This window comes from Meles meles, chromosome 15, assembly GCF_922984935.1.
Source record: "Meles meles chromosome 15, mMelMel3.1 paternal haplotype, whole genome shotgun sequence".
Taxonomy (NCBI): domain Eukaryota; kingdom Metazoa; phylum Chordata; class Mammalia; order Carnivora; family Mustelidae; genus Meles; species Meles meles.
Window position 1 is genome coordinate 56,831,950 of NC_060080.1, and position 27,680 is coordinate 56,859,629.

Below are 27,680 nucleotides of genomic sequence, written 5' to 3' on the forward strand. Positions count from 1 at the left end.
ACAAAGACCTGCCTATAAGTCTAGTTTCACCACTCCATAATTACCCATAATCAACCTTTCCTATTCAGTATGGATAGGCAAGAGGTACTTTAAACTTTTATTCTTTTTTTTCTCTCTCTTTTTTTTTTTTTACCAATTTCACTGACCATAAACCTAGTCCTTAAGATCTATATAATGTTTGGTAAAATTTAGCTAGGAAATAAGGACTATCTTCATAGATCTTAAAGTTTGCTGGTAATATGGCATCCTGAAACTGAAAGGCCTGATATTGTTCAATAGCTTTATCAAAGGCCAAAGATTACTGTGACAAGACCAGAGATTCGAGAAGAAACTTTGTTACATTCCCCATCTCAGCTGGGCTCTTGTGAGGGAATTCCACCTATGATCTCTGAGAGCACAGAACCCATCCCAACCTGATCATCAACAAGAGGTAAGCCATTCAACACATCACCTTGACTCTCACTGCAAACTTCTTCTCCCAAACATGTTGATATGTGGTATAGAGAGAACCCTAGCCTTTGTGTTAAAAGAATCCAGTAGACCAATGGCCTTGTGGTAAGAAAGGTGCCCTTCATACCCATGTCTCTTCTTAATTATTCAGTTCTTCATCATTGCCTCCGAGAGTAAAAGTAACAGATGTGACTTGGGACATTTGAGAGTGATGGATAATAGAAGGGAGTCTTCTATGAATGGAAATCTCAGTGGCCCACTAAGTTTAGAATGACTTCTGTCCTGAAGCAAATGGGCAGACAAACACTCTCCATTTGGAAAGGGAATAGTACTAGAGTCTCGATTCCTTGTTACACCATCACTCACACTCAGAAATGAGCACCAGTCCTAACCACAGTTCCTTTTCTGAAGAGAGAAAAACCAGATGATGATGATGATGATGATGATGATGATGATGATGATGGAGATGATGATGATGATGGCAGCTAACACTTACACAAACACACACACACACTATGTACCAGGAACTGTTCTAAGTTCTACACATCAACTTGTTTAGTCTTCTTGACAACCATGTATGAAGGTATTAACACCACCCCATTTTGTAGGTAAGTTTAAGTTGTTTTTCTGCACAAGGAAGTTAAACCTATGCCAGTTCTCCATGAGGAAAGACGAATGGAGGTCTCCTTCAGTTCTACTCATATACTAAACTCCCTTGTGCCTGAACAGTAGTAAAGTGCCGCAACTGAACTGGATGAAGGAGAAGGGAACTCCTAGAGAGGACAGCACCACACACAGGTGTGTCCCAGACATTTCTTAATTCAGGAGTGAAGGGAGAATCCAACACTGTACTACAAATTCCTTGAGGGCAGGAATTGGTCTTAATTCATCCTTGTTGGCTCAGGATTTATCATAGTGCTTGGTATACAGGAGGTACTCTGGGAATGAATGAATGAATGAATGAATGAAGAATGAATGAATGAATGAATTATAATGCTAAGCAATACTTAGCATTCATCTCTTCCTTCTAAAGGTCCTTCCTATTTTACTCTCTCTTCTTTCTTCCTAATGAGAGAGAACTGGTGAACGCACTTCAGAAATAAGTGAACTGAGAAGATACCAGTTACTAGGTTTCTTCTTAATCTGGTACAAAAGAAAGATGTCAGAGTTGAAAAACCTGGCTGGTTCAGGTCCCAGGGTTTTCCCACATAAACTCTGTCAGACCTCAGGCAATTCTCACCTATAAAATGGAGACACGGAGGGCTGCCCTGCTGTAAGATTGGGGGTGGAAGGCCCCACAGACTAAGTTAGGTGGACGTAGTTCATAGACTGAAGTCAGGAGAAGTTGTTATTTTTAGGAAATGTTTCCTCCCCAGCACTGTATGTGGCTTAGAGTAGGTGTTCGGTAAATATTGGTTAAACAATGGAAGATCAGAACGAGAGAGCCATATCTCTCTGCTACATTAAATCCCAATTCAGAAGACTTCCTCCGAGAGTTTCAAAATTGTCAGGGCTGATCCCTGTGGAAGGAGGTTTCCTCAAGCAGATGCCTTTATTTCTTTGGGTTAGAATTAAGAAAGTTATATCCAGCTTCACATCAAAACAAACACCATTGTCAGCCTTATGGGGAAGCAGGACCGTGGGGAGCAAAGAAGAGACAAAAGGTAACAGTCTTGAGAACCAATCCATGGCCCTCAACTCTTGGACCCCTCTCCTCTCTGCACCCCAGGTCACAAATAGAGAAATGGCAGCGTCATTGCTGTCCTTCTGCTCCTCTGAAATAGGAACCTGGATTAGCTCTGGCTGGCTGAAGCTCAACCCAGATAAGTCCCGAGCAATGCTGATAGGCAGCGGGGAGGAATTTGAGGAAGTGACAAGAAATGCCACGTCATCCACCATAAAGAAAGCTTGCCCACAAAGTGGCCTGGGAGGTGGCTTCTCAGCGACCGGTGCTCAGAAAAACGCAGATAAACGAAGAAGTCTTTCTAGCAGCAGGATAGAGAGCCAGCCACAAACAATTCATGTCCTTGCCACATCCTTCAGTGACTGTGAAGAGGAAAGAGAGCACTCTCTGCCCACATTCCCCCTTGCACAGCCCAAAATGAGGAGCCTGAGCGGAGAGTCCCAGGCACCCTCCTGCTGGAGGGGACTGGGACGCTAGGGGGTGGGGGCAGTGGCCTCCCCTCTGCTCACCTCTAAGGTACCAATCAGAGAATCCCTGGCAATCCTGAGGATGTGATTTTTAACCAAGATTCTAGGTTACAGCCGTTCTGTCACAGGGAAGGGTAGATGCCATGTCAGAAATAAACTCTTCCTAATTTCATTCACCAGGTAAGGGACATCATAATAATCTGCTATGGCATCTGTCATTGCAGAGATTTCCACTGTTCTTCACAAAAGTTTCACAGGAAAGTGGAAGTCAGCAAGCAGTTATTCTCCAAAGAAATTCACAAGGAAAAAAAAAGGAGGTGGCCTAGCAAAGAAGACCAGGGAGAGTGGAACTCTTCTGTTCTGTCATTGTTTTCTGAAAGACAGTGTGACATTCCCTATTGGTTATAGATGGTATGGCTTTCTTGACTTATATTTTAAAATTTCATTCAGTGGACCTGTTCTCACAAAAAATGTATCCAAAGCTGGCATGAGATAGCTTCACGGAGAAATCTGTACTTTAACAAAATAGAGCAAAAGGTCTAATATTTTTAGAAAAAAGTAGTCTGTATGATTAAATAATGCCAATGACCACTTAAAAGGGCATGTTGGATGAGATCTTGGATACCTGTTCAATAAATCCCATAGCCAGTGTTCTAAACCTCTGTGCAGGAAATTCTGCCTTAGATTCTGCAATCTCAAATCGTCCCAAACTTCTATCTAGAAAGAAACCTCTAGTCCTGAGTCGCTAGTATCCCAGAGGCCTCATAAGGGCCGCAGTTGTCAGCAGACCCTATTTTCATCCTACATAGCCAGGGAAATATTCCAATATTCCAACACTGTTACTCAGAACTCTCTGAGAACACACCAAATAGGAAATGATTAGAATTACATTTACTTACTCTCACATATTAGCATTAAATTATTAGTTGTATTAGTGGCTTACATTTACATTAAACTTGCAAATTATATAGACCCTTATTTCCATTCTATGAGCATCTCAATTTTTTCCCTGTATGCATATCTAATCATTTGCTTACCTCTTATCACTCCGGGAACCTACAGTTTTTAATTCCATGGATTTCCACAGGGCAAGAATCTAGGCCACCGTTTATGCACAGAAATCAATTCATCCATCACTACACTATGCATCAAAACAACATTTTAAGAGCAAAAGTTGAAGCCAGTGGCATTAAGCCAAAGCACCTCCTCTCGCAAGGAAAATGCAGTGGGATTTTTAAGAGCAAAAAGGACGGGTCACAAAGGCTTTATGCCTCAACAAGAAATGGGGAATCCTTAATGGCCCAGAGATTCTTGATTCAAATCTGGGACTTAAGACTGGGTGCCCAAAGAAAAGTGCTGATTGTCACATGCCCCAGTGTACTTCTACAGTATCCCATGTAAATACATTCACCAGGTCAAATTTTCTCTCTCCTTGCCCCTGGTGAAATCACTAACCAACGATATTTTCATGTTTTGAATTAGAATCTGAAAGAGCATTTTTGCACCATGGTGCATTTTTACAAGGTCTGCATCTCTGAAACATAATATTACATTAACGTGACAGTTTCAGAGGGTTTTGGAGAGAAGGGTTGTGGGGGGTTGGGTGAGCCTGGTGGTGGGTATTAAGGAGGGTCCATATTGCACGGAGCAGTGGGTATGGTGCATGAACAATGAATTTTGGAACACTGAAAATAAAATAAAATAAAATAAAAATTTAAAATAAACAAAACAAAATGACAGTTTCAAAAGAAATCCTGTTACTAAATATCAGAAATCATAGAAATGTCATTGGCTTCTTCTAAAACTGTATTCAGTCTGCTAACTACACCCTTCACAAGTTATAACAATCTATGCAAATGCACATTAAAGCCATCAGAAGTGCTCCCCCCATATCTTTTTCCCACAGGCCAAATAAAGGTGAATTAAGAAAATCCGGCAAAGGGTACACAGGGCTATGCCATTTCCCACAGCAAATAGGGCATTTTCCTCTGGGAATAAAACATTTTCTTTAAACTACTGTTTATAACTCTTATCAGCTCAACAGCAATAGAGCCATCAAGTCCAATCTCTTGTGGAAAAAAAGTCAAGGTCAACAAGTGCTTGCATTTTTGTTTATCTTTAGCTGCAATTGCTACTGACATTCAATTGGGTCATAAACATGAGGTCTGTCAAATGTTCCCAATGAACAGGTGATCCGAAAGCTATCTCAGAACAGGGCCATTGCCAGGTAATCAAACAATCCTGTTATTACAATTATGATTTGAGTACATTTATTTATAGATGCAAACATCAGTCAATCCTGGATGAATATTGCCCTACCATTCCCACCACAGGGTAATAGGATTGAGGAAGTACAGGAGGGCCCTGGGTAGAATTACTCACTGACAACAATGTGTGTCCTCCCACGAGCAGAGTACCATGCAAAGGAACGGCTTTTTCCCCTGAGCTCTTCCACTTAAAGGCAGTTTTCTGTAGCTCAACACAGCCATGTCCTTGACCCTGCCGCCCGGGTTCCTGAGCCCTGTTGCCTTTCTCTGCCTGACAACCAATTCTACAGTTACGTATGTGTCTGTTTGGAATTGTTCCGTCCTTCCTATATGCCAGCATTGTTGCTACATTAGAAGAGACTTCATTTTAACTTGAAAAGTGCTAGCATATGTTCAGCATGTTTAATTCTAAGGGGTCAGATAGCTATTTGGAATAAAGGCCACATACTTCTTTCCAATCCATCATGAAACTCACTGATATCCACAGGAACTATGCATTTGGATCTGGGCAGCACCTGGCTTCACGCCATTTTCGACTTACAGATTAAAAATAGACTCTGTTCCAGCTGCAAAGTAAGACACATTAAACCTACCACTTCCATTTGAAATACGAAAATTAAATCTAAGGATATGGCCACCATCTAAGACGATGGCTCTGACCCACATAGTACAAACCTATTGTCTCCACTTCAGTTATGAAAAATGAGCCTAAGGAACATTCTTGGAGCCTAAAAGTAATGATGACACTTCTTACTATGTAGCTTTTATTAACATTCTATCATTTGGCAGAACAATTAATGTTTTCCAAAGCTGACTCCTTTCCCGTCAAGAGCATCGGGACATCTGGAATCAAAGTAAAGGACACTATTTCTAAAAACACACAAACCCACATCCTGGGAAAGAAAGTGAAAACTGAAAATGAACAAACAAAAAAGTTCTAGACACACAAAATGAAGTACACTACTTTTAAGGACAACTTTCAACGTAGACATACTAAGTACCGGGTGCCGGTGCTGTTCGTCTAAACAAATAGTTTCAGTATAGGAAATTACCCCTCCCTCTCCAGTATTCTAGCAAAAAGCAAATGTAGCCAGAGTTATATCAGCAGCCCAAGAGTATACTATTTCCAGCCCTGGAGTCTCTTAAGTCTTGGGCAGGTGATTTGAAGATTCTACATAAACAGAAACATCAGCAGCCTGGGAAGGAGAAGGGCCTGAAACACACGAGGATGAGAATCCAGTGGGAGTCCATGAACACCGAGGCCCCTGTAACAAAACATCTACTCTGCAAATACTCAGGAAATGTTCATCAATCAGCTGTCAAGCAAAGGGGGAAGTCACCTCATTTTCAGAGCAGTAAACTGATGAAATGAGTCATGGAATTCCCATGATAGCTTGCCTGGCCTCTTCCTTTCCACCCAGCCCCCTGGTCCCCATGGAGACAGCGGGCCCTCCTCCCCTCCCCCCTCCCCCAACCCCCGCCTCGGGAAAGCAGCGAGAAGAGAGAGAGTGGTGGCCGGACTTCCATGGGCCACCCTCAGGACGGGAGAGAAAAAGTGTTGTTTCTGCCCAGCCTGGGTGTAAGGAAAAAGCCATAGGCAGCAATGGCCAGCCATATTGTCCCCATATCTGGAGAGGTGAAGGTACAACAGAAAATAGTGAGCCCTCTAGAAGGGACCTGTGGTGTAGGCAACAGTATTCTGAGACCTTGGCATCACCCCTGGCATCCTCAGTCTCTTCGTCTGGTCCAGACTCCTCAAAAGCCCTCCTCCCCAGCACCTCGTCATGTCCTTAGCATTTCAGAGTAACTGCAGTGTGACTCCAGCCTTCCTCTACATCTGTTCCTCTTTCGCTCAACTCTGCCATGATTCCCCACGGCCTCCCAAGCAAAGCCCCAATTCCTTGGGACGGCAGATAGGATCCTTCACAGTTCTCAGTCTGGCCTCTGCTGCCTCTGGCCTTCCCCTCAGACTCTTCCTCTCACACACCCTGTTCTCTGCTCCTGCTGAAGCACATGCAAAGCCTCCAAGGGTCATGCTTTCACTTTCCTCCTTGCCTCCACACCAACTAATTTCTTGGCCTCACATGTCCTTCTACTTCACCTGCCCCAACTTCCCACCACAGACTCACCACCTTGGGGGTGCTAGCAGGAAGACCCCTGGCAGATTGCTGCCAGGGGCAACTACGGGGATGGAAGTGCCATGTGGAGAGGGACCCACAACCGAGGTCCATTCCGGCTCCCTGAGAAAGGGTGTTGTGATGGAGGAAGGTTGCTCCTGTGAAAGGAGGCCACCAGGCACTTGCTGACTGTCTGCCGGTTTGTTAGGCGCCGTTCCTCTACTTCCAGATTACACTGGGCCCACTTAGTCACAAGCCCTAACCTACCGTATGGAACTTCCAGTCCGGCCACTGGACCGTCAGCTTCTCGGTTCCAGGAACAGACTCTTCACTCTGATTTCTCACATTTAGCACTGGGCTAAATGTCTATACAGTAGACATTCAGTGAATACTCATTAAGTTAGGGAATGGTGCTATTTCTGTCCTTCCTCCATTATCTTTGAGAATATTCTTCTCAGAAGCTTTAAATTCACAATATCAAGCAATATTTTCTATCTCCACTACTATATGTATTCCTTTCACATAGGGGACGTTCTTGGTGCTGGCATGTAGTGAACCAAATATTCATAACACACAGCCTTTTCTGACTGTCTAGGCTGAAACTGCATTCCCTCAGAACATCCATTTTTAAAGAGTGTGGTACCTGAATCTTCGCAAGCTGGCACCCCAGTTCTTCACAGCCCAGTGAATCTCTTGGGTGCCATTAACCCTGTTTTGGGGGATGATAACCAGAACAAGAACATTCTCACCCGCATCATCGACCCCAGGGATGGGGAGAAAAGACTGGGAAATGGAGTTGGCGCACCATGAAATGGTCAGAGGAAGGAGACAGAAAAGGGGGAATGGCATCACAAAACCATGGGCACCACGGCCTCAGATGAAGAAAGGCTGCCGTCTGTTTCAACCATGGAAATCGAGACTCGCTTAGGTGCCAGATTGGGCTGAATATGAATGCAGGCATCTATCTAGTCAAACAGGTCAACCAAATATTTCTCGGGCAGGGGCTGTGTCTGCAGGGACCAAGTCAAGTGCAAGAATCCCACTGGATTCCCCGGGTGCAGACTACGTGCAGGAATCTCGCTCCAGTCCTCATACCAGTCAAAGGGATTCTTCCAGACAACTTCCGTGGACTCTAAATCTTGTAACTAATTATATTTCACTCTTCATTTTGGCCGCTAGGCAGCTCAGAGCCAAGGTGACTACCTCTAGCAATTGTACGTGCTCTTTTACAATTTTATAATTTTACAATTTTACAATTATCTTGTCCTGTACTGCTCTTATGGCTGGCCTCTTGTTTGTTTTCCGTTTGTTCTCCTTTCTTCACATCCTAATTTTTATCCTTTTATATACTATATACTTTTGTTGGATACATACTATATCTATATATATATATATAAAACTATATGTATATAAATATAGATAACTATATCCTTATATATATATATACACTATATCCTTATATATACTATATCCTTATAGTATAGTATAGATATATACTATATCCTTATTTAAGGATATATACTATATCCCTAAACCCTTCCTTAGAATGAAGGAGAGAATATATAAGTACATTATAAAATTAAAATATATCTTCTTCTCCTAAAGTATCAAAATTGAAAGGGTATTAAGGTGCTATCTGTCCTGCTGGGAGAGGGGCACTCAAGGACAGTTTCAAGTTCAGACAAATGAAATTTTTCAAGAGATAGCGCTGATCGAATGTTAATAACCTAGCAACAAGTAAGTTCAATATTTTCTACATTCACTCCTCAATTCCCCCTTCTTAAAAATATACAAGTTTTGAAGAAAATTTAAGATTTTTTAGGTGTGTTCATATTCTCTTTTTCTCCTGATATGGAAAGAAGTAAAAGATGGGGTGCTTGGGTGGCTCAGTTGGTTAAGCATCTGCCTTCGGCACAAGTCATGATCCCAGGACTGGGATGGAGGCCCTGCTCAGCAGGGAGTCTCCTTCTTCCTCTGCCTCTTCCTCCCACCCCTGACTCACATGCTCACATGCTTTCTATTTCTCTCTCTCAAATAAACAAATAAAATCTTAAAAAAAAAAAAAAGTGAAAGAAAATTCCAACTCTTTCATCCTTTGTTAAGAAATGAGATGAGCTATGTCTAGGAGGGATGCATATGGGTTGATATTGGTAAATGGGGGAAAGCCAAAGCTAATTGTACTAATCAAACAGAATGCTTTTAGGTTAAGTAATTATGGAAAATTATCTGCAAGACTGAACTAATCCACAAAGCCAGACACTTGAGCAAAACCCAACTTACCAACTACACTTCTGGGACCAATCAATGTAAGAGGTAGACAACGCCTACCTCTTTTTAAGGAAAATGCTTGGCATAAATTTACTGTTTGGGTTAGTTTTTGCTAGGCCAACAGCCAAAACCTCTACCACTATTCTTAATTAGAGCTAGCATTCATGAAGGAAGGAGATAAATTCAGGAGCAGAGCTGACTATCACATCCCACGGGATGGAATCATGTCTGCTGCAGGGAACAGCAGAGACATAAAAGCATCCTCCCAGGGTAACACAGGGTCCTGTCTCAGCATTTGTCATTCACCCTACTGTGAGTTCCCTTCAAAGACCCTAAAATGTTCCCGCTAGTCCCCACCCATCCCCTGTTGGAAGCCTGTTCGGGGTCACAGGATGGTGCCCAAGAGTAGGAGCAGGCAGAACTGGAGATCGGGTGGGCACCATGATTGAAGGTACATCCCCAAACCCGTCTACCACCAATTCTGAAAGGACTAGCCATTGAGTCTCTTCTTGAGTGCTTCTGTGAAAGTGTATCTCTGGGAGTCAGGACAGGTAAGACCTCAGTGTCTATTTACATTTTGACTGGGATTGCCATGTGATCAGCCATCTGGCACCCAGAAGAAATCAGGGCTGAGAGAATGTAGTGTAATCACAGTTTGAAAGCATGAGGGTTCCCAATCCTCTTGAGTAAATAATTACCCACCCATGGCCATGTGCCCATAACTATTGCAACATTTTAGGGTCTTTTAAGGGAACTTGTGGTAGGGTAAATGATGAATGCTGAGACAGGACCCTGTGTTACCCTGGGAGGAGATGTAAAGATGAAGAAGACATAGTCCCATCCTGGGGAGGCTGGTGCACAAACGGCTCACTTCAGTGTATGAGGAAGGATAAGACACAGGATACCAGGACAACACAGAAGAGGGTGACTTCCTCCAATCTGGGAGTTCACAGAATACATCCTGCAGATTAAACTTAAACTAAGTTCAGAAGTTTTTAACTAGGGCTACATAGACCCTCCCCACTTAAGGGGCCCAGGGTTCAAATTCAGAAGATCTTCCTACTTGCAAAGGGAAAGATCCAAATTTTATTCTCACTAACCTCTAACTGAAATAAGCATTCCTTTCAAGCACGTATCTAGGTAAGTGACAAACCAAAGAACCATTAGCAAGACCTGTGACTTTGTCACCAAAGGAAATCATATTTACATACAACAATATAGTTGTTACAAACATCTTAAAACATCATTTTACATTCCTCACTATTTCAAAAATGTGGTAGACGATAGAATCACTGCTAGACCTCGTTATTTAATACATATTTAACAAGGCACTATATCATTGTATTACAATTTGTTTTTTAAAACATTTTGATAACTGAATTTCAATATAATTAGTTTCCTTTGTAGTCCTATGTGTTTTATTTTATGCATTAATAAAAATATTACACTGACAAGGCATCCAACCATTGACCTTGCCAGATTGCCAGTCCCCAAAATGTCAGCGTTCCCTGCAAAGGATGAGTAAGAGTTGGCAGCCAGGTGACTAACGGTGGAGAGGGCAATGGTGACCCCAGCGGTTCAGGCAGCAGAGGCCCCGAGTGGCCACCTGGCTATGTGGGAGGGCTGAACCAAGTTCCTGAGACGGGGCTATGGATCAACGTGGATCTCACAGGGCCCACCAGATACTGACCCTTTATGGCAGTCCGAGGACCAAGGGAGAGGGGTCCCTGTGCCAGCTAGGCTAAATGTCTCCCACCTTGTCTTTCAGCCAACAGCCCTCCTCCCAGAGTTCACCGTGTCTGGGTCATTGGCCTATTGTGAAATAAATACACTCACAGCTCCCTGAAAATGTTCAGTATTCAGAGAATATTCCACTTACATATGCTTGACGCTCGTGGTAGCACACACCAACTTCCCGAGGGCAAATACTACGCCCTAGACATTCGCAGAGCCTCGTACGGAACACCTGCTTTACGGTCAGCGCCTAATTCATTTCTGACCACCTGACCAGAATGGATACATTTATACTTTTCCCCCTTAAATACAGCTCTTGGTAATATTGTGGCTTATCCGCAAAAGCTATAACAGTTCTAAACTCTTTTTATCTGGGCTACATTAAATGGATAGTTCCCTAAAATTAACTTCCTCATTTCTGCCTTGCCAACAATGACATGGGGTGAAGAATCCACCACCCGGGACGGTGGGTCCTCTCCTGGTGTATTGTCCTGGGTAGCAACTGAAACATGGGTTCAGCTGGGCCAGATGGGCTGTGTGTGGCAGCCCTGGAACGCCTAGGAGGGCTGATCTGAAAAAACAAGTGACCGCATATAGCTTAAAACCCAACACAGAATCAAGAAGGGAAAGGGAGAGAGAATGAGGGGGGAAAAAAGGCCTTCATTAGAAACTGCATTAAATAATTACATAATGACACATTAGCATCTAGGTTTTTAAAGCTCAGGTCGCCATTTTTATCATTAACACGAGGTAATAAAACCCACGCTATTAATAGAAGAATGGAATATTTCTTCTCTACGTGATGCATTGGTGGAAAATAGCTTACAGTTCTGGGAAGAAAGAATGGAGCATTACAAACAACGAACTCTGAGTCCACTATGATAGAACATCTATTCCACTCTCAGCGAAAAGCTAACACTCTAAGCAGCCAGAGAGGCCTTCTCTAACTTATAGCAGGCTGAGGAAAACTGACAGGAAGATACCTTTTTAAAAAAGTTTTCATACTTCCTGGCTGCAGAGCCAAACAATGAACTGACATAACATCAACGTTCATATAATTCTTTACTCATTTTTTTATTTAAAACTATCACGTGACTCTCGAGAGGCCAATGTAATTAATTCTAGGAAAGCCCGAGAACTGGGGTATAATTTCAGAACTTCTACAAGTCATCCCAGAGCAGGCACTTCTTAAGAGACAACCACAGCAGCGACAACCACAAAACTCCACGTGACGTGCACGCATCCATCCCATGCCACCAAACTCCAGTGTCCGCACGGGTGACAATGCCAAGTGTCAGCAGCCAAGTCTACACGACTCACAGAGTCCACTCTCACACCGCAGACCATGGAGAAAACAGAATTGTGGTTTTCAGGCCATGGTTAACAAGGATCACACCTTTCATATTTCAAAAATTAGAGTATAAATTTAATAAGATATCCAGACCGTGAGTTCACACATAAATAAAAATGAGCAATCAACAGAAAATATAAGAAATGACCGTGGTGACAAATGCCTTGTCTCTTCCGATCGAGGGTCATACCTATTCAAAGCCAATCACATGAGGATGGAATCAGTAAAGGTCAATTAAAGGCAGGCTGAAACTCCAACTGTGTAGCTGACCTTCAGAGCTTGTGACAAATTGCTATCAGTCAATGTCAACTAATGACAGGAGCTCTTTGGCTAATCAATTGTTCTAAAAATGATCAAGAAAACTACTCACAGGACAGCTCATTTTCACATCAATGCCTATGAAGTATGAAAAGCTCATTTTTTGAGTTTTTAATAAGCTCATAAGTAAAGCAGTTACTTGGTAACAGAGGTCACCTTACAGAAAAAGACAGAACCTTTGTCTGCCTTTTACATATTCTTTTATTACCATATTATAGTAAAATTATGCCATGGATATGCCAGAGGGCTACATAATAAAGTAGGTAACACTTCTTGCACTTTTGGAACAAATACTTCTGTGTCGGAGGGAAATATATTTGGGAGTAAATAATTTCAGAGGCATTTTTCAGTTGCTTAAGATGAAAAACACTGACTTCCAGCTTACCAGTGATGTCATCTAATAGTCAGAAGATGCACTCTCTGTGAAAACACTCATGGCCAAGTGCATGCCCCCTAAATATACAGCTACTGCTCTTTAGATGACAAAGTTATTTTGCTTTGTTTTGAGATGACCTGCTTTCATGATGCTAGAAGTTAAGAGAATGGGGAACAGAAAACAGTTACTCGCATTTGATGAGTCAATAAAAGGAAAGGTTGAATATATAGCATGGGTTGTTCTGGAAAAACAGTTCTCTGTCTATCCATCTCGTTCAACGTGTTTGATAAGTTAATGATATGGACCTTTTGATAACAGGGATTTGCTGAGTATAATAACTTCCCCTTTCTTTTTTACACCTGACTTTTCCCATCAGGAAATCATTTTCCTCTTCTGCCTGCCACTGCACGCAAAGGCCACTCTTTAATCTGCAGCCCAACATGAAGTGTGACTAAAGTCACACACGGGGCTGCAGTGGTCTCAGGGTGAAGGCCTGTGGTCACAATTATATTTTACTTTTCTCTCCGAAGCGTATTAGTCAAAAAGCATTAGGGCACCACTGAAATACAAGAAGTCCCCGCAGAAGTATAAGACTTAACAAGTAAGTGTGAACAAATAGAGATCATTCAAGTTACCCTGACCAGCGGACAAATGGAATGAAAAAAACCCAAACAAACTTTTTTTTTTTTTTTTTTTTTTGATTCACAGGGTTCTGAGGTTCTTATAAACACTTTTAAAAATCGGTTGGGATTAAAAAAAAAAAAGGCAAAGAAAACTGTTTCTAAACAAGCAGCGTTCACTTTGTGTTTTCATCTGAAAAACTGCAGATTACAGATTACATCCCAAACCTGAGTTGCTACGGTAGTTTTTCAAATTAAAATATCTTCTGTGGCCTCAACCACTCTCAAGTTGTCCATAGGAAAGAAATAAAGGAGGGAGGGCAACACTTAAGCCGAGCCATAATTGGAAGTATGTGAAAAATGAAGTGTCAGTTTGGTCAATAAAGGGCAAAGGTCAAGGGGAACTGCAGCCCAAACTCTGCGAGAAATGTGCTCATTAAGACATCCAATCAGAGCGCTCCTTCCCACCTATCCCATTATTCATCGGACAGCTGACTGTTTCAAATGCCCGGGTTTGGGCTGTTATTACTTTTCTTCTTCATGTAAAAAGGCGAGCTGGTATATAAATCGTTGCTTAGTCATCTGGAACGTAATGTGGCCCTTCCCCGCTGCCCCTCTCCCTGCTCCCCGCCCCCCTCCCAGCCAGCTCTGCCTGCTGGTCTCCCAAGCCTGAAACAACTGCCTTCAGATTCCCTTCAATAATAAATGGGATTGCCTTCTGCCTGTAGGTTGCCTGAACTCATACAAAAGCTGGAGTTGGGGGGTGGGGGGCGGGGCACACTGGAGGCATTGCAACTATCACACATTATTATAAAGAAATAGCAATACTTTTCAATTATTCCTCTTTAAAGAAACATGCTGGTTTTGCTTTTCTATTTTTAAGTGGGAGCAAAGATACTATTGTTGAACTGAGTCCTGCCCCCCAAAAGGAGGAGTTCAGAAGTGGGTTTTAGAGGTTTCAGCAATCATTAAAGCCCTTTCAAGTTGATATGTTTTATATCAAATTTCAACATAGAAATAATACTTTCTCTTTTTTCTCACAAAAGAGGAAAATGAGATGAGCTTTAAATGGGGAATGCTCTGCAAGAGAAATGTCCTTATTTATCTTGTATGCTCCTAGTTTCAAATCAATAAATCTGTGAATGAGAGAAATGGTATAAGCTCTTAATACATAATACAAATTAATTATATCAATCATCACATTTCTCTGTGACTCTCTCATTCTACTTAACACAAGAATCTAGATTCTCTCTCCCCAGCAGAGTATAACCCCCCTGAGGCTAACGCTGACTCTAGCCTATTACCAGCTCTTGTCACCATTACAGAGCCAGGGCCGGGCCTGGTACAGACACTGTAGAAAAAGGCCTCAACTTGGTAAGAGAAAGAGGGTTCATCAACGATCCATTTCCCATTCCTTGCCACATGAAAGCACCAGAGGACACAGGCCTCAGGAGCATGGGCCCTAGAGTCACGCTGTATGGGTTGGGGTCCTGACTCTACTACTGACCCGTATATGACTTTGGGCAAGTCTCTTAGCCTCTCTGAACCTTTGCGATCTCTTTTACGAAGTGAGTGTTGGAAATGCCTACACTGACAGACAGCCCTTAACATGTTATTGTGTTATTTTATTGCTAGCATATACTCATCTCTCTTGACATTGAACCAAAAAAAAAAAAAAAAAAAGGAAGACATGCCCAATGCAAACCATGGTCAGTCACAACGAAAGCTGCTTGTGAGTTATAGAGTGACTATGGCAACCCTCCTGGAAAATAGTTCAAATACAGTGGGGCGAGGCACCAAATGTGCTTGGTGTTCTCCTGCTCCAAGCCACATGCTTCCTAGAGGAGACCCTGGTTCTGGTCAGTAGGGCAGCCGCCCGTGGTAGGAGAAAAAAGACAGAGGAAGGAGTCACGTATCTGCCAATGTGCACCTCATCTTATTTGTGAGACCCCGCCCGGGGTCGTGAAAACAGCCCATCCTAACGGGGTCACGAAGCAAAGCCAAGAGACAAGATCCTGGAGTTGACTCTGACCATTACTTCAGTGTTTCTAAGCTTACTTGTTTTCTCTTCTGGAATGGGAAAGGGGCAAATAAGAGACAAGGATAAAATCAGGATCCAATGTCGTAGCTTCGTCAGTGCTCTTAGCTCCCTCAAAGCTAAGGAGTACCCAGAATCAATGTCAGAGCAACATCACCCGAACCCCCAACCAAATACAGGTGTTAGGCCTTCCTTTTCAATGCCAGCTTAAAGGGCTTCCCTGTCAAAGAATCACTTTCCTGCAAACAGCCACAAGTGTTCATATTAAATGAAAGTAGAGGCCAGCAGAAAAGTTACCACGATAAACAGTTTGAGTTGGGGGGAAAGCATATTATGTAAATCATAAATAAACATCAAATCCCTGAAGAATAATAGTCTTTAGCATCTTCTTAATTATGTATCTTGCATGTACTCTTTTTAGAATGCCCAGCATTGGATTTTCTGTTTTATATTTTTATGCTTAGATAAAAATTTGGACTAAAACTATTCCATCAACCACAACAGCCGCTAATTTGGCAAGTTATCAGGCACTCAAAATCCCCCAAATTGCTGGAAGGCTCACTAGGAATTGTCACTGTATTTTGAAATCTGTCAGAACATTACAAATTTCCTGAATGACTTTTTTTTTTTTTAAACTTTGAAAGTCCAAAAGAACAGGACTTGGTTGAGATATAGCCTGCTTAATGCCTACGTCATGCGCAGATAAGGTAACAGAGGACTAGATCCTAGGGATTTCTTTTCTGTTTTTTGGTTTTTTTGTTGTTGTTGTGGTTTGTTTGTTGGTTTTTTGTTTTTTGTTTTTTTTTGTACCACAGGTGCCATAATGAAGTGGTGAAAAATGAAAAGGAATGAGGAAAAAGAAACACAGTACAAATAATACAGTAGAGAAAGTTTTAAAATATGTATTACTCCTGTCTGTGGGGGAAACACCTCTTTGGATATGTTCTTGACAGATTGAGTTATTTCTGTCTATTGGGTATGTATAAAGACATATTTATGGATTTATAAATCTTTTGAAGAGGGCTGTTATTTACCCAGTTGACTAAAATGGACTCAAACTGTGTAAATAACTATTTAGGACATGCATTACGGGCCAAATGCTGGCACAGCTTACATATCTATGGCTGCCAGAAAAGGCAGACAGGGCAAACATGGAAAAGCCACTGTGCACAGTTAATCTGAAGGCTGCACAAAGACCCAGCTCCACAGGTCTCAGGGATGAAAAAAGGTTTAGAAGGGTCACGGTTGGCATGGAAATGCACAGATGTAGTGGTGGCAACACTTGCAGGCATCATTCTGCATGTAGTCAGAGAGAAAGCACACTGTCCAGGAGGAGAAGCCACAGAGAAGGGCAGGTAAGACCACAGGAGGGCCTCCTGTGCCCTGGCTCTCAAGGTGTTGGGGCGGGTGGGGGGGGGGGGAGTCTACATAGAAGGCTTCTTTTGGATCACAGGGGGAGTCATTGGCTTGATTCCTCAGTGGAGAGCCAAGAAAGAGGACATGAGGAGAAGAATCTTAGACAAATAACCAGGAAACTGAAATTTGGGGTCTGATGCTGTCCGAGACCACCCCAAAGCTCTCAGTGCATCCACACCTTATTTTCCTCCTCTGTCAAATGGGGCCAGGATTGTTTTAGAAAGGCTCAACGGAGCTCATTCAGACAATACCATTTATGGGAAAATTCTTTTTAAAAAAAAAAAGCAGAATAGGTGGTGATCTTATACGAAAAGTACAAAGGAGAAATAATGTAATCAGAAAACTCAGGTAATGTAAAAGAGACATGTCTCCAGGTTACGATCAAATTCCTTATTAAATTGACCTTTGTATAACACTTGTTGAAGGAAAAGGAAACATGCAAAATTCCTAATTCCCTGTTATGACATGTCACAGGGGAAGAACTGGGACAGGGCCTTTGGCCTCTCAAAATGCTTTCATCAGATTATGTTTGAGAAAGTGTATATGCTACAATTTTACATTCAAGTCCGTTTCAGCAGTTCGCAAGCCATCAAAGCAGCAGCTAAGCTACCTGCCTATTCCTAGATGATAGATAATACATATATTTTAAAGCAAGAAATGAAAAAGAAAAAGAAACAGATAAAACAAGAGGCTATGACCTCATGTAGCAATTTTGGAGTACAGGAAGAAGAATTTAGATCCCTTTTCCACCTTTTTGGAAACTCATGGAAGAAGCTGAAAATAGGGCTTCCCAATGAAAGTGCCGACATCACCTTAGTTCTAGCCCAGGAGCAGCAACACCATCACACATACACGCACACACTTGAAAGAGAAAAGGCCCCGTGGATTTATGCTGCGTATCAGTTTCCAGTAAAAGTCAGAGGTCAGAGGTTACATGTTTCTGCCTCAGCTCTCAACGCGTTTACTATCGTGGTGCTCCATTTTTTACTACACTCAGAGTTGTGGTGAAGTCAGCAACTTTCCTTTGAATAATAAAACATCTCAGATGCTTAAAATTCTATGTATAGAAGTTATTCCCAGTCCAAGTAGTAAACACGTGCCTTAAAAAAAAAAAAAAAAAGAATTTCCTGATTTTGTTTTCCAATTAATGATGTCAAATTCATTTTAGACTTTGCAAATCTAATTGGTCCAGCCCAATGTATGTGAGAAACAAAATTCTTTTGTTGTCTAGTGGCACACCATCATCACACCGGATTTTAAAGTATGCACTCACTGTGGGCTCAGAGTCAACTTCAGTAAAGCCGTCTTTTTATATTCAAATAGAGAATACGCTCTTAAGCTTTGGTTGCACTAACTGAACGCAAAATTCCCCTGCAGTGGGTCTCAACGACGAAGGCAGTTCAGGCATCTTAATACTCATTCACCTTTTCGCTGAAGATGACCTACGTGTTAAAACTTTCTTTCCTACTAGTCATGGTCAGACGTGCATAGCCATGGACACCCAAGTACACACACAGGTATGTGCATTCAAGGAACAGTACGAGCTAAATGGATCTGGCTTCTTTTCATTTCTCCCTAATTCCCTGTAGTCTGACTTTGCAATGAAGTCAAGCACTTAAGAGATTCGGATAAGCAAATCTGGAAAAAAACAGCCTCAACCCATTGGAGAGGGAAGCCCAGTGTGGGTTCCCAAAAGGCCACGGCCTTCTAAGCATCTGAAGACATCACTGACTTGGAATTGTGAAAGATGTTTCTTCATGATCTCTTGAGAAGCCTCTAAGGGCAGGTAATAAAAAGACTTTTTTATTTGTATCACAGGGTAATAGTGGGCATGCTCTTTACACACACTTGAACTTCTAATCTCCTCTAATCTTGCCCCCAGTCAATTCACCGACCCTGTTTTCTGGAGGTGAGCAGGTGACGGCCAGTTAGGCAGCTGGGGTGGGCACAAAAGAAGAAAGGGTCTGGAGAAACAAATAAGAGAAGCTGATTCCCTTACTCTAAGGGGCTTATGTTCTAGGAGAAACTGGATTAATAGGAACTAACTAGACATTTCTGATTTTTCAACCCTTAAAAATGAAACGAGTAGCACGAGAGAATGAGAACACCTCTCCTACCTTGCTCACTGCTGTTATCCCCACTGTGCGATGTGTGGCCGCCGCTGGAAGGGCCCGGGGTTCCTCCCGAACGAGTCGATGCCGTGTCATCATGATCTCTGTTCCAAGAGGGCTGTGGGGGCACAAATCAGAAATCCAAATAGAGTGGTCTGTTAACACTGGTCCGGTGGGATCCCATCATACAGTGACGAAGCCAGGGAAGCCTAGGCCGGACGGCCAAGCCACCTTTCCCGATCCCCTCCACAAACGGCGCCAGCTCGGAGCTACGTTGGCACATTTAAAATTGGCTAGTTTCTGCCTCTGAGCTAAAATAATATCTACAAATAGTTATTCTATAAGTAATTGTATGCTTTATTACCAAGGAGAACAAAAACGTTCCAGGCAAAGAAGTGGGGGGTGGCGGGGGGTAGTGCTGCCACTTGATTCTGACTATATTTTTAACGTCAACAAACCCTCTGGCACGACAGTCTGCTCCTGTTCTGAAAATGCAAAAACGAGAGCAGTGGTCTCTAACACTGTGGTTTACAGAGGCCTCTGATTCATCCTGGAAGACAAACATGGCAGAGCTTTTAAGACTCACAATTAGGCCAGGGTCCATAATAGCTAGTATGTGTCAGCTGTTTGCCGGATGGTACATGGCAAATGGACCAGGCACAGGGACAAAAAAGGAATGAGAATAACAATAGATTCACATGGACTGTGTACACTCAGCCCCATGCCGAGCCTTCTTGTACTATTGAACGGAAAACAGATGTTGCTTCTTATCACTGGGTGCATTTGAAAGTAACATTCAGATAGGAAAAATTGGCAGTAAATTAAATTCTTGGGGAAAACAATCATGGCAACACTTCTCCCAAATCTCCCTTTATCACCAGAAAAGATTTTAATTAGCTTTTAGTGCTAGCTTTCAAAAACAGTCTTATGAGTCACTGGTCATCCCGCACGGGCTGGTCCTCGGTCCTCGGCTGGGAAGTGGTGTTTGTCTCCAAGATTATTAGTGGCAAGGCAGGATGATCTTGTGTGTAAAATATGCCTACCTCGTCTCAATCTCAGGCTGTCCCCGTTCATGGCTGCGTAGTAGTAAAGTCTACTGACCCTCCCGAAGCTTTGAATGTGCCTAGCAAAATCAGAATGTTCTTCCCTTATGTCTCGAGAAGTATTTCCATGTCCCAGAGAAGATAAGAAAGGCTGAGGGATCAAAATGTCTGTGACACCCAGAGAAAGAAAGGGGAAGGGCCCAGGCGTGCTGTGTACCAATCAAAGGGAAGAGTCCCCGTTCCTGAAGAGGATGCCTGCCTGCCACCCACTCTACAACCTTGGCCAGAAGACTAACGTGGCCCCCCCAGAATGGAGCAGAGTCGCAGAAAGAGCCACCACTGTGTGTCCGCCTCAACCATTATGCATATTCTCAAAAATGGTGCTAATTGATCCGCTGATGCTGGGATTGAAAGATAGGAGCGCCATGAGAGGGGAGCTTTTGACAAACACGCATTCTGCAGCATGTCAGAAGAATGCTGGAAGACGTAATCTGGAACACATGCTCAGAATGCAAACAGTTAATGCATAAATTTTCAGTTTGTACAACTGCAGCTCTAAAAGGGGGACTTGTTTATTCAGAGCTCTGCAGAAAGAATGGTACAGCACCCAGGGGACAGACAATGCCAGGCACAAAACCCCGGTGCCTCGACATGTAAAAGGATGTTTTTCTATGTGCTACAAATCCCACTTGAAAATATAATTAGAAGGAGAAAATGGCAAAGTATTGCATTAACTGTAATTGAACAAAAGACCGGCAAGGCATGTGGGAGGCTGCAGGAACCCGTGGGAGTTTCAGGATGCATGAGATCCTGCGAGTGACATCTCCTGGGCTCTCTCATTTTATTTATGTTGTCCCTCACTACTATTGTTGACTGGTGATCTGACTCGTAATTAATAGAAAAGCTACCGATAACAAGCTAAAATACAGAGCAACAGAATAACCTCATCAGAAGCATGTTTGTTAATCTGATTAAGACTAGGACTCCAGAAAGGTGACTTAGAACCCAAGAATTATTCCATGTTATACAGGAAACTGTCCTCCTTTATGCTACAACAGACCTGATATATTCACTATCTTTTAATGAGCTCCACTGATTTATTCCGCTCTGCTCTGCTCCCTCCCCCACTTTTCTACTGTGCAGGATGTAGATTAATTCAATGCTTAATTGTTTAGTAAATTCAATTTTCCACATTCTATTCTGCATAGCTTTAGCTAAGGTTCTTAAATCTTCAGCAGTGAGCCCTGAGCCCAGTGTTTGTGATCTGTGCCTACCTTTTTTCATCACCATTTTTCTTCATCCACCACTTAATTCACCATGAAAAGATTTTCCTTGCTGGAAATTCTGATTCCGCTATGATCTGTGAGGCATTCCGATTCATTGCATTTTCATTGTGTTGGGTCTTAGATGCCGGGCTCCTCTTTTCTCACAGCTATCACCACATTATACAGGCATTCATGCAAGAAATGTTGGATTCCACCTCAGTTTATCCAAATTTTGTGCAACCTATATGTTTAAATTTGTGTGTTCACCAAAGGTAGGAGCCAATATTTTCCACCTAATATCACTCTTCTCACTGCCTTGCTCTTCCAGAGAGGCCTGTGAATACTGAATGCCCTTCTCTGAAATGAAATCTAACTTTTGTGGTCCTCTCTTGAATTAGCATTTGGGGTATTAGCATTTCAAGAATGGTATAGTCATACAAAACTGAGCATTAGGAAAAATCCACAAGGTTACCAAAACAGAACAAGAATTATGTTTAGTTCAGTTCATTAAGCATGATTAAAGTCTAAGTATCAGAAATAGCTCATGAACTCTTCTGGCATAAATATGTAAGACAGCCCTAATCAGAAAGAACTCCCCCAAATTCCAACCACCCGAGAATCTCGGTTACAATAACACATCTCTGTGATGCTCTGTGGTTACACCAAACAGCATCATTATTATTATTAAAATAAAATATGTGCATACAATTATGTACATATATCTGTGAAGTTGTAAGTTGCTTGGGGCCACTTGTAAAGTAAGGCTGACAGGATAAAATCAATGATGCATAGCATTAGATGTATAGCAAACCATAGTCATGGTTCTGAATTAAGTCTCAAAGAGGCTTTTTTCTTCAATGTATGTAATTTCAGAGTAAGTCATACCTATGTTCCCATCTATTAGAAATCTATTAGGACAAGAGGTCCTAACCTGAAGTCCAGAGACCTCCTAAAGACTTTGGGGTGGGTTGGGCGGTCTTGTTTTAGCAATAATTGTGTTTATGGGCATACTTGCATTTTTTCCCCCTGGAGAGAATGTCCATAACTTTTCATCAGATTGTGAAAGTGGTATGTGATTCTTTAAAAGACTGAGAACCACCACAGGGCTAGATGGAAAAGCCAGGGCTGGAGAGACCTTCAAGATTGTGGAATCAACACTTTAACCTGACACTGAGAGCCAGTGGTCCTCCAGACATCATTTCTTTTGTCATAAATGGAGGCAGCCAGTGAGAAGCTTTGCTCCATCAGGAAGTTCTTGGTCACTATATAAATATATAGCATACAAACTGGTTTCATTTCCTTCTAATTTCTACTTACATTTTGTCTAGTTGTGGAGCCCCAAAAGACAGCCACTTTAAATATGTGGTGCCAGCATATGATTCTCCCCACGCTTTCTCTCTTCAACGGGTTGAACACTCCCATGCCTTCTATCATTTCTCAAGAACGCTTGGAAATAAGGGTTTTTTTAATGATGCTATGCTAAGATTCATCGAGTGGTATTTTTTATTTATAAGGCAATTATAGCGGTATCTGGTAGTCAAATAGAGGCAATGACCTCCTTGACCACAGGCTCCTCTAGGGCAAGGATAATATCTGGATCTTCCCTTTCTTGGCTCAGCACAAGGTATGGTGCATGCTCTGTTCTCAGTCAAGGCTTAGGGAACTAACCTGAATCATTCATCATTTACTGTCCCACCAATATTCCAAGAGATGAACTGCAACTTCCCAAACTATCCTTCCTCCTGAATGAAGTTATCTATTGGTAACTTTTCCTCTCTCCATCTTTTCCATCCCTTTAACATCTATGCCTTAATTTGGGCCATAACTTCTGGTCTTCATATCACTTTTCATTAGACAATTCCTTTCACTACCGTAATTTGAGTTCTCACCCATATGCCACAAAATTTGTGTTTCTGGATCTCTTCTTTGGTTTTTAGACTTGTATGCCCAACTATCTGCTAAACCCTTTCCATGAAAAGACGTTCACCTCACTCAACAAGTCCAAAGCTAAATTCTTCATCTCCTGACTAACATCCTATTTATTCTTCTTTGTTACTGATCCCAGTAGGTATAACCCCATCTATCCATGGTATAAACTGGAGGACCAACCATGACACCTCTCCCCCTCCCCCAGACAGCCAATCAGTCATCAAGTCTTATTCATTTTTATCCCTAAGCAGTTCACAAATAAATCTCTCATTTTTTACCTTAGTGATTGCTGGTCTTATTCAGGCCCTCCCAGCTTTGAAGAGTTGAGTCATATCACTTCCCAGTTCAATCTCACTAGAGTTGAGGACAGAACTGGTCACTCTTGCTTGTCGTTGCATCCTGCCTATCAAGTTCAGTGCCCAGTACTTGGTTGGCACTCAGGAACTGTTTGTTGAATGAATGAATGAACAGCTCCCTACTGCCCATAGAATACTACATCTGGGGTCCTTAGCCCTCATAGAGTAAGCCCTCATAGTCCACGCCCTGGGGACCATTCCTCAACCTGTTTCTAGTGCTCCAGCATGTGATTTCTGAAAGATACATTCTGCCTGTCCCTCCAGGCCAATTGTCATCCTCTCCCACTACCACCCCTCATCCTAGCCCTAGCCCCTAATTACTTCCTATTTGTTAATTAAGTTACAGCTCAGATAACACCTCCCCCCAAAAGCCTTCCCTGATACACATGTGAGCGCGTGCACACACACACACACACACACACACACACACACACACACTCTTCCCCGAGGATGTACACAAAGCACCACATGAACACTTCTATCATTTCATTCCCATATTGTTTTGTGGTGACCTGTAGAATTCTACACTATGAATGTTCTGAAGTCCTGAACTATATCTTATTCATCAGTATGCCCTCCATCCCAGGAAAGTGTCTGTAACACAGTAAATACAAATATATTTCTGAATGAACAAATGAATAACTTAAGTGATATGTAGAGGGCTCCTGTGTTAAACTGTCATCTGATACTGTGATCTCTGATATTAAATATCATAAAACATCTGAAAAAGGTTTGTACAATTTAAAAACATCTCATACACTTGCATTCACACACACACCACCATATATATATATAGAGAGAGAGAGAGCGCCTGGGTGGCTCAGTTGGTTAAGTGTCCAACTCAGTTTTGGCTCAGGTCATGATCTCAGGGTTGTAAGATTGAGCCCCGCGCTGGGCTCCCTGTTCCATGTGAAATCTGCCTGAGATTCTCTCTCTCCCTTTTGTTCTGCCCCTTCCCCCTCAAAGAAATAAAATCTTTAAATAGATATAGTTATATAAGTTATATATAAACATATATATTATATACAATATATATAAAATCTTTTATATATTATATATATTTTTTAATTTTTATTTATATATATTTACTTATATATATAAATACTCACTTGCAGTATAACACAGTCAAAAGAAAGGAAATTTGAGGGTAGCCATATCCCAACTTCAAATCTGGCTGCACCATTTACATGGTTTTAGACAAGTCACATCCTCTCTAACTCTTGATACCCTAATCCATAAATGGGGACCAAAAAAGGCTCCTTTGCAGTCATATTTCAATGAAAACATAATAATAATCCTCTGTAGGCATAACATATGTCTATTTCCAGGCATGCAGCAAGCACTCAATAAATGACAGCTACTAAAGTTTGTAATGTAACGACATGGGTTGACCCAGTCAAACCTGAAATATCTACACACAGGTGTGCTCAGTTTACAGATCTTCTGGAAAGAATAGCTAACCTGAGCTGACTTAGTGTACAGTTTGGTATGCCTTGGGCTATCTCCCAGCTGGTGTGTGCTCAGGGAATGCACACTGATCTTATTTTCACCTTCAAATAACATGATCTTACAGGTGGTTTGCTCCTCCCACCCCATCAGGTTTAATTTGATGCCTAATATTTATAAACCACTTTACAGTATACATAGCACTTTGACATATTTTCTCACTTGGTCATTCATCACGTCAGCATGATGTTAGAGTCATGTTTTTCCCAGACCGAAAAATAGTGGGATTTTGTTCTTCAAAATTTCTACCCTACCAGTCCCATTCAAAAAGGTAGATAAATGAGAGTGTGGTGATCTTGAGACTGAAGAGGTCAGCCAGCAGCTATGTAGAAACTGAATCACAGGCTTCAAAACGTGAGGTTGGTCTGCACCTATCCATAGGTGGTTTCCTCTTTGGGAAGTACATTTACTTTTTCAAACCACCGGGGTCTCTTCAGCAAATGATCTCTAGTGGCCTGAAAGAGCTGGCTTGTCTCCCAGCGTGAACAATGTAGTCCCTCCAGACCAGGGGAGTCGCCAGGCCACATGGGGAACTCACCAATGCGCACGATACTCCTGCACACATGTGATCACGTTCCCACACCTGCCCTTGTCCCTGAGCCACGGCAGACAGGGCCGCTGATGGCCACCGTCACACACATGGCCAGGGTGGCCACATCTACTTAGTCCCCTGCCCTAGACTTTGCACTTCTGTCTCAACAGTGTCTCTCAGGACCCTTACAGGCACAGAACTTCAGTGGAAATGATGCCTTATATTTCTCCCAATCAATGAGCTATGGGAGAAAAAGGGGCCAGAGAGATCCATACACAGAGAGAGGAGGAGAGAAGGGGTCTGAGTACTGCTATAAAAAGGGATACACGTTTATCAGGGAGTACTTGAAGTTGAGAAATTGGAAGTACAAGGATTTCTTTATTTATGAATTATTTAAAGTCTGGTAGGCTAAAAGCCCTATTTAAAAATCTTGGTGGCCCCCGTTTGCATCTGCCAGATTACCCAAATATACAGTGTAAGCATTCAAGTCAATCAACCATCAAACAGCACCCACACATTGCTAGAGCCCTGGGTAAACCCTGTTCTTCTCGGAACACACTTCTTGGAGGCTATGTCTCCCCAATTTCAAATTAGGGTCATTCAGATTAAAAGTGTAAAATTGCTTACACACATTTCAAAAAAAAAAAAAAAATCCCTGGAAATCATTAGGCAAATTCATTTCGGCATGACAAGTTTGGGCAGCGCATTTTGTTTTAACACAGTGAAACTGTCCTCTTACCCTTTAAGCTTTTAGATAGTTTTAAATACCAGAAACTCACAGATTAATACTTGAGTGCACACACAGACTGTGGATTCAAGGGCCACATTAAAAAGTGCTTGGGAATGGTGTGCTAGTAAAACCTCTTCTAAGTCCACACTCAATCCTGCTGAAAGATGATAAAGTCGAGGAGGCAAGTGTCGTGCTGGGTGAAGACTGGTGGTGGCCTGAGGTGTCCCTCAGGGTGGCCTACGCTGGCTGCAGGGAGGCCCACTCTCCACAAGATTATCTCCCTCACACACTTCTTCCGACTTTCTCCTTCAACTCTCCTCCTTTTTCTCATTTCCTTCCCTCTCCCCGCCCCCACTCCTTCTCCTTTGCCAAGTCTGTAGGCCTGCCAAGGTCCTCTTTGAGCCCCTTTCTAATGCTGCGATAAAATGTGTTTCTTAATACCCCACTTAACAGAGGCCTGATGGGTAATTTTGGTGACTCAGGGCAGATGGTAAATTAGGGGTGAGACAGTGGAAATCCAGCATCCCCACTCAGAATCCATGGCCCTCACCAAGACCCCACACTTCCTCTTCCAGCCCTACCATCCTTGCCATTGCGAACTTTTAATCTAGAAACACATCTCAATGATTATCCAATTATCCCTTAGTTACGGTGCTCACCACGTCGGAGCGAGCTGGTATCGTCACACACAGCATAGGGTGTCTAACTCACCACCCAATACGGCAGATTTCTGAAAACTTCCTAAAACTTAGCAGCTCTGATGTATTGCTTTAAATATATGTATTTATTTAAAGGTATTATATGTAAAATAATACATATATATTTAGGTATCTACGATTGTACGATGGTAGTGGCAGCTAGTTTGTGAAGGCAGAGACAGCGTCTGTTAAATTGAGTTCTAGATTTTCCACTTCTCACGTACCACAAATAAAACCTACAAAAATGATAATTTTTCAAACACTGAATCCTCTATCTCTGTGTAATGAGGCATGTAGAGAGGAGGAGAAGAATTTTTGTGCTTTTTTGCCTTTGGTGAAAATTCTCCAAGGAGTAATTTCATCTTTAAATGAGAAGTTTTGTATCAGGTGATTGTACGAGCTCC

The 27,680-nt window shown here is 42.2% G+C and overlaps 1 protein-coding gene across 4 annotated transcripts in view; it reads right to left on the reverse strand.

Moving 5' to 3' along the window:
* Positions 1-27,680, reverse strand: part of MEIS1 (Meis homeobox 1) — a 132,993-nt gene that overhangs the window by 84,686 nt on the left and 20,627 nt on the right. For all 4 annotated transcript variants that reach the window (XM_045979503.1, XM_045979502.1, XM_045979505.1 and 1 more), the window contains exon 7: positions 19,224-19,335. In XM_045979503.1, coding sequence (XP_045835459.1) covers positions 19,224-19,335 — 112 coding nt within the window. The remainder of the gene's footprint in view (positions 1-19,223; positions 19,336-27,680) is intronic.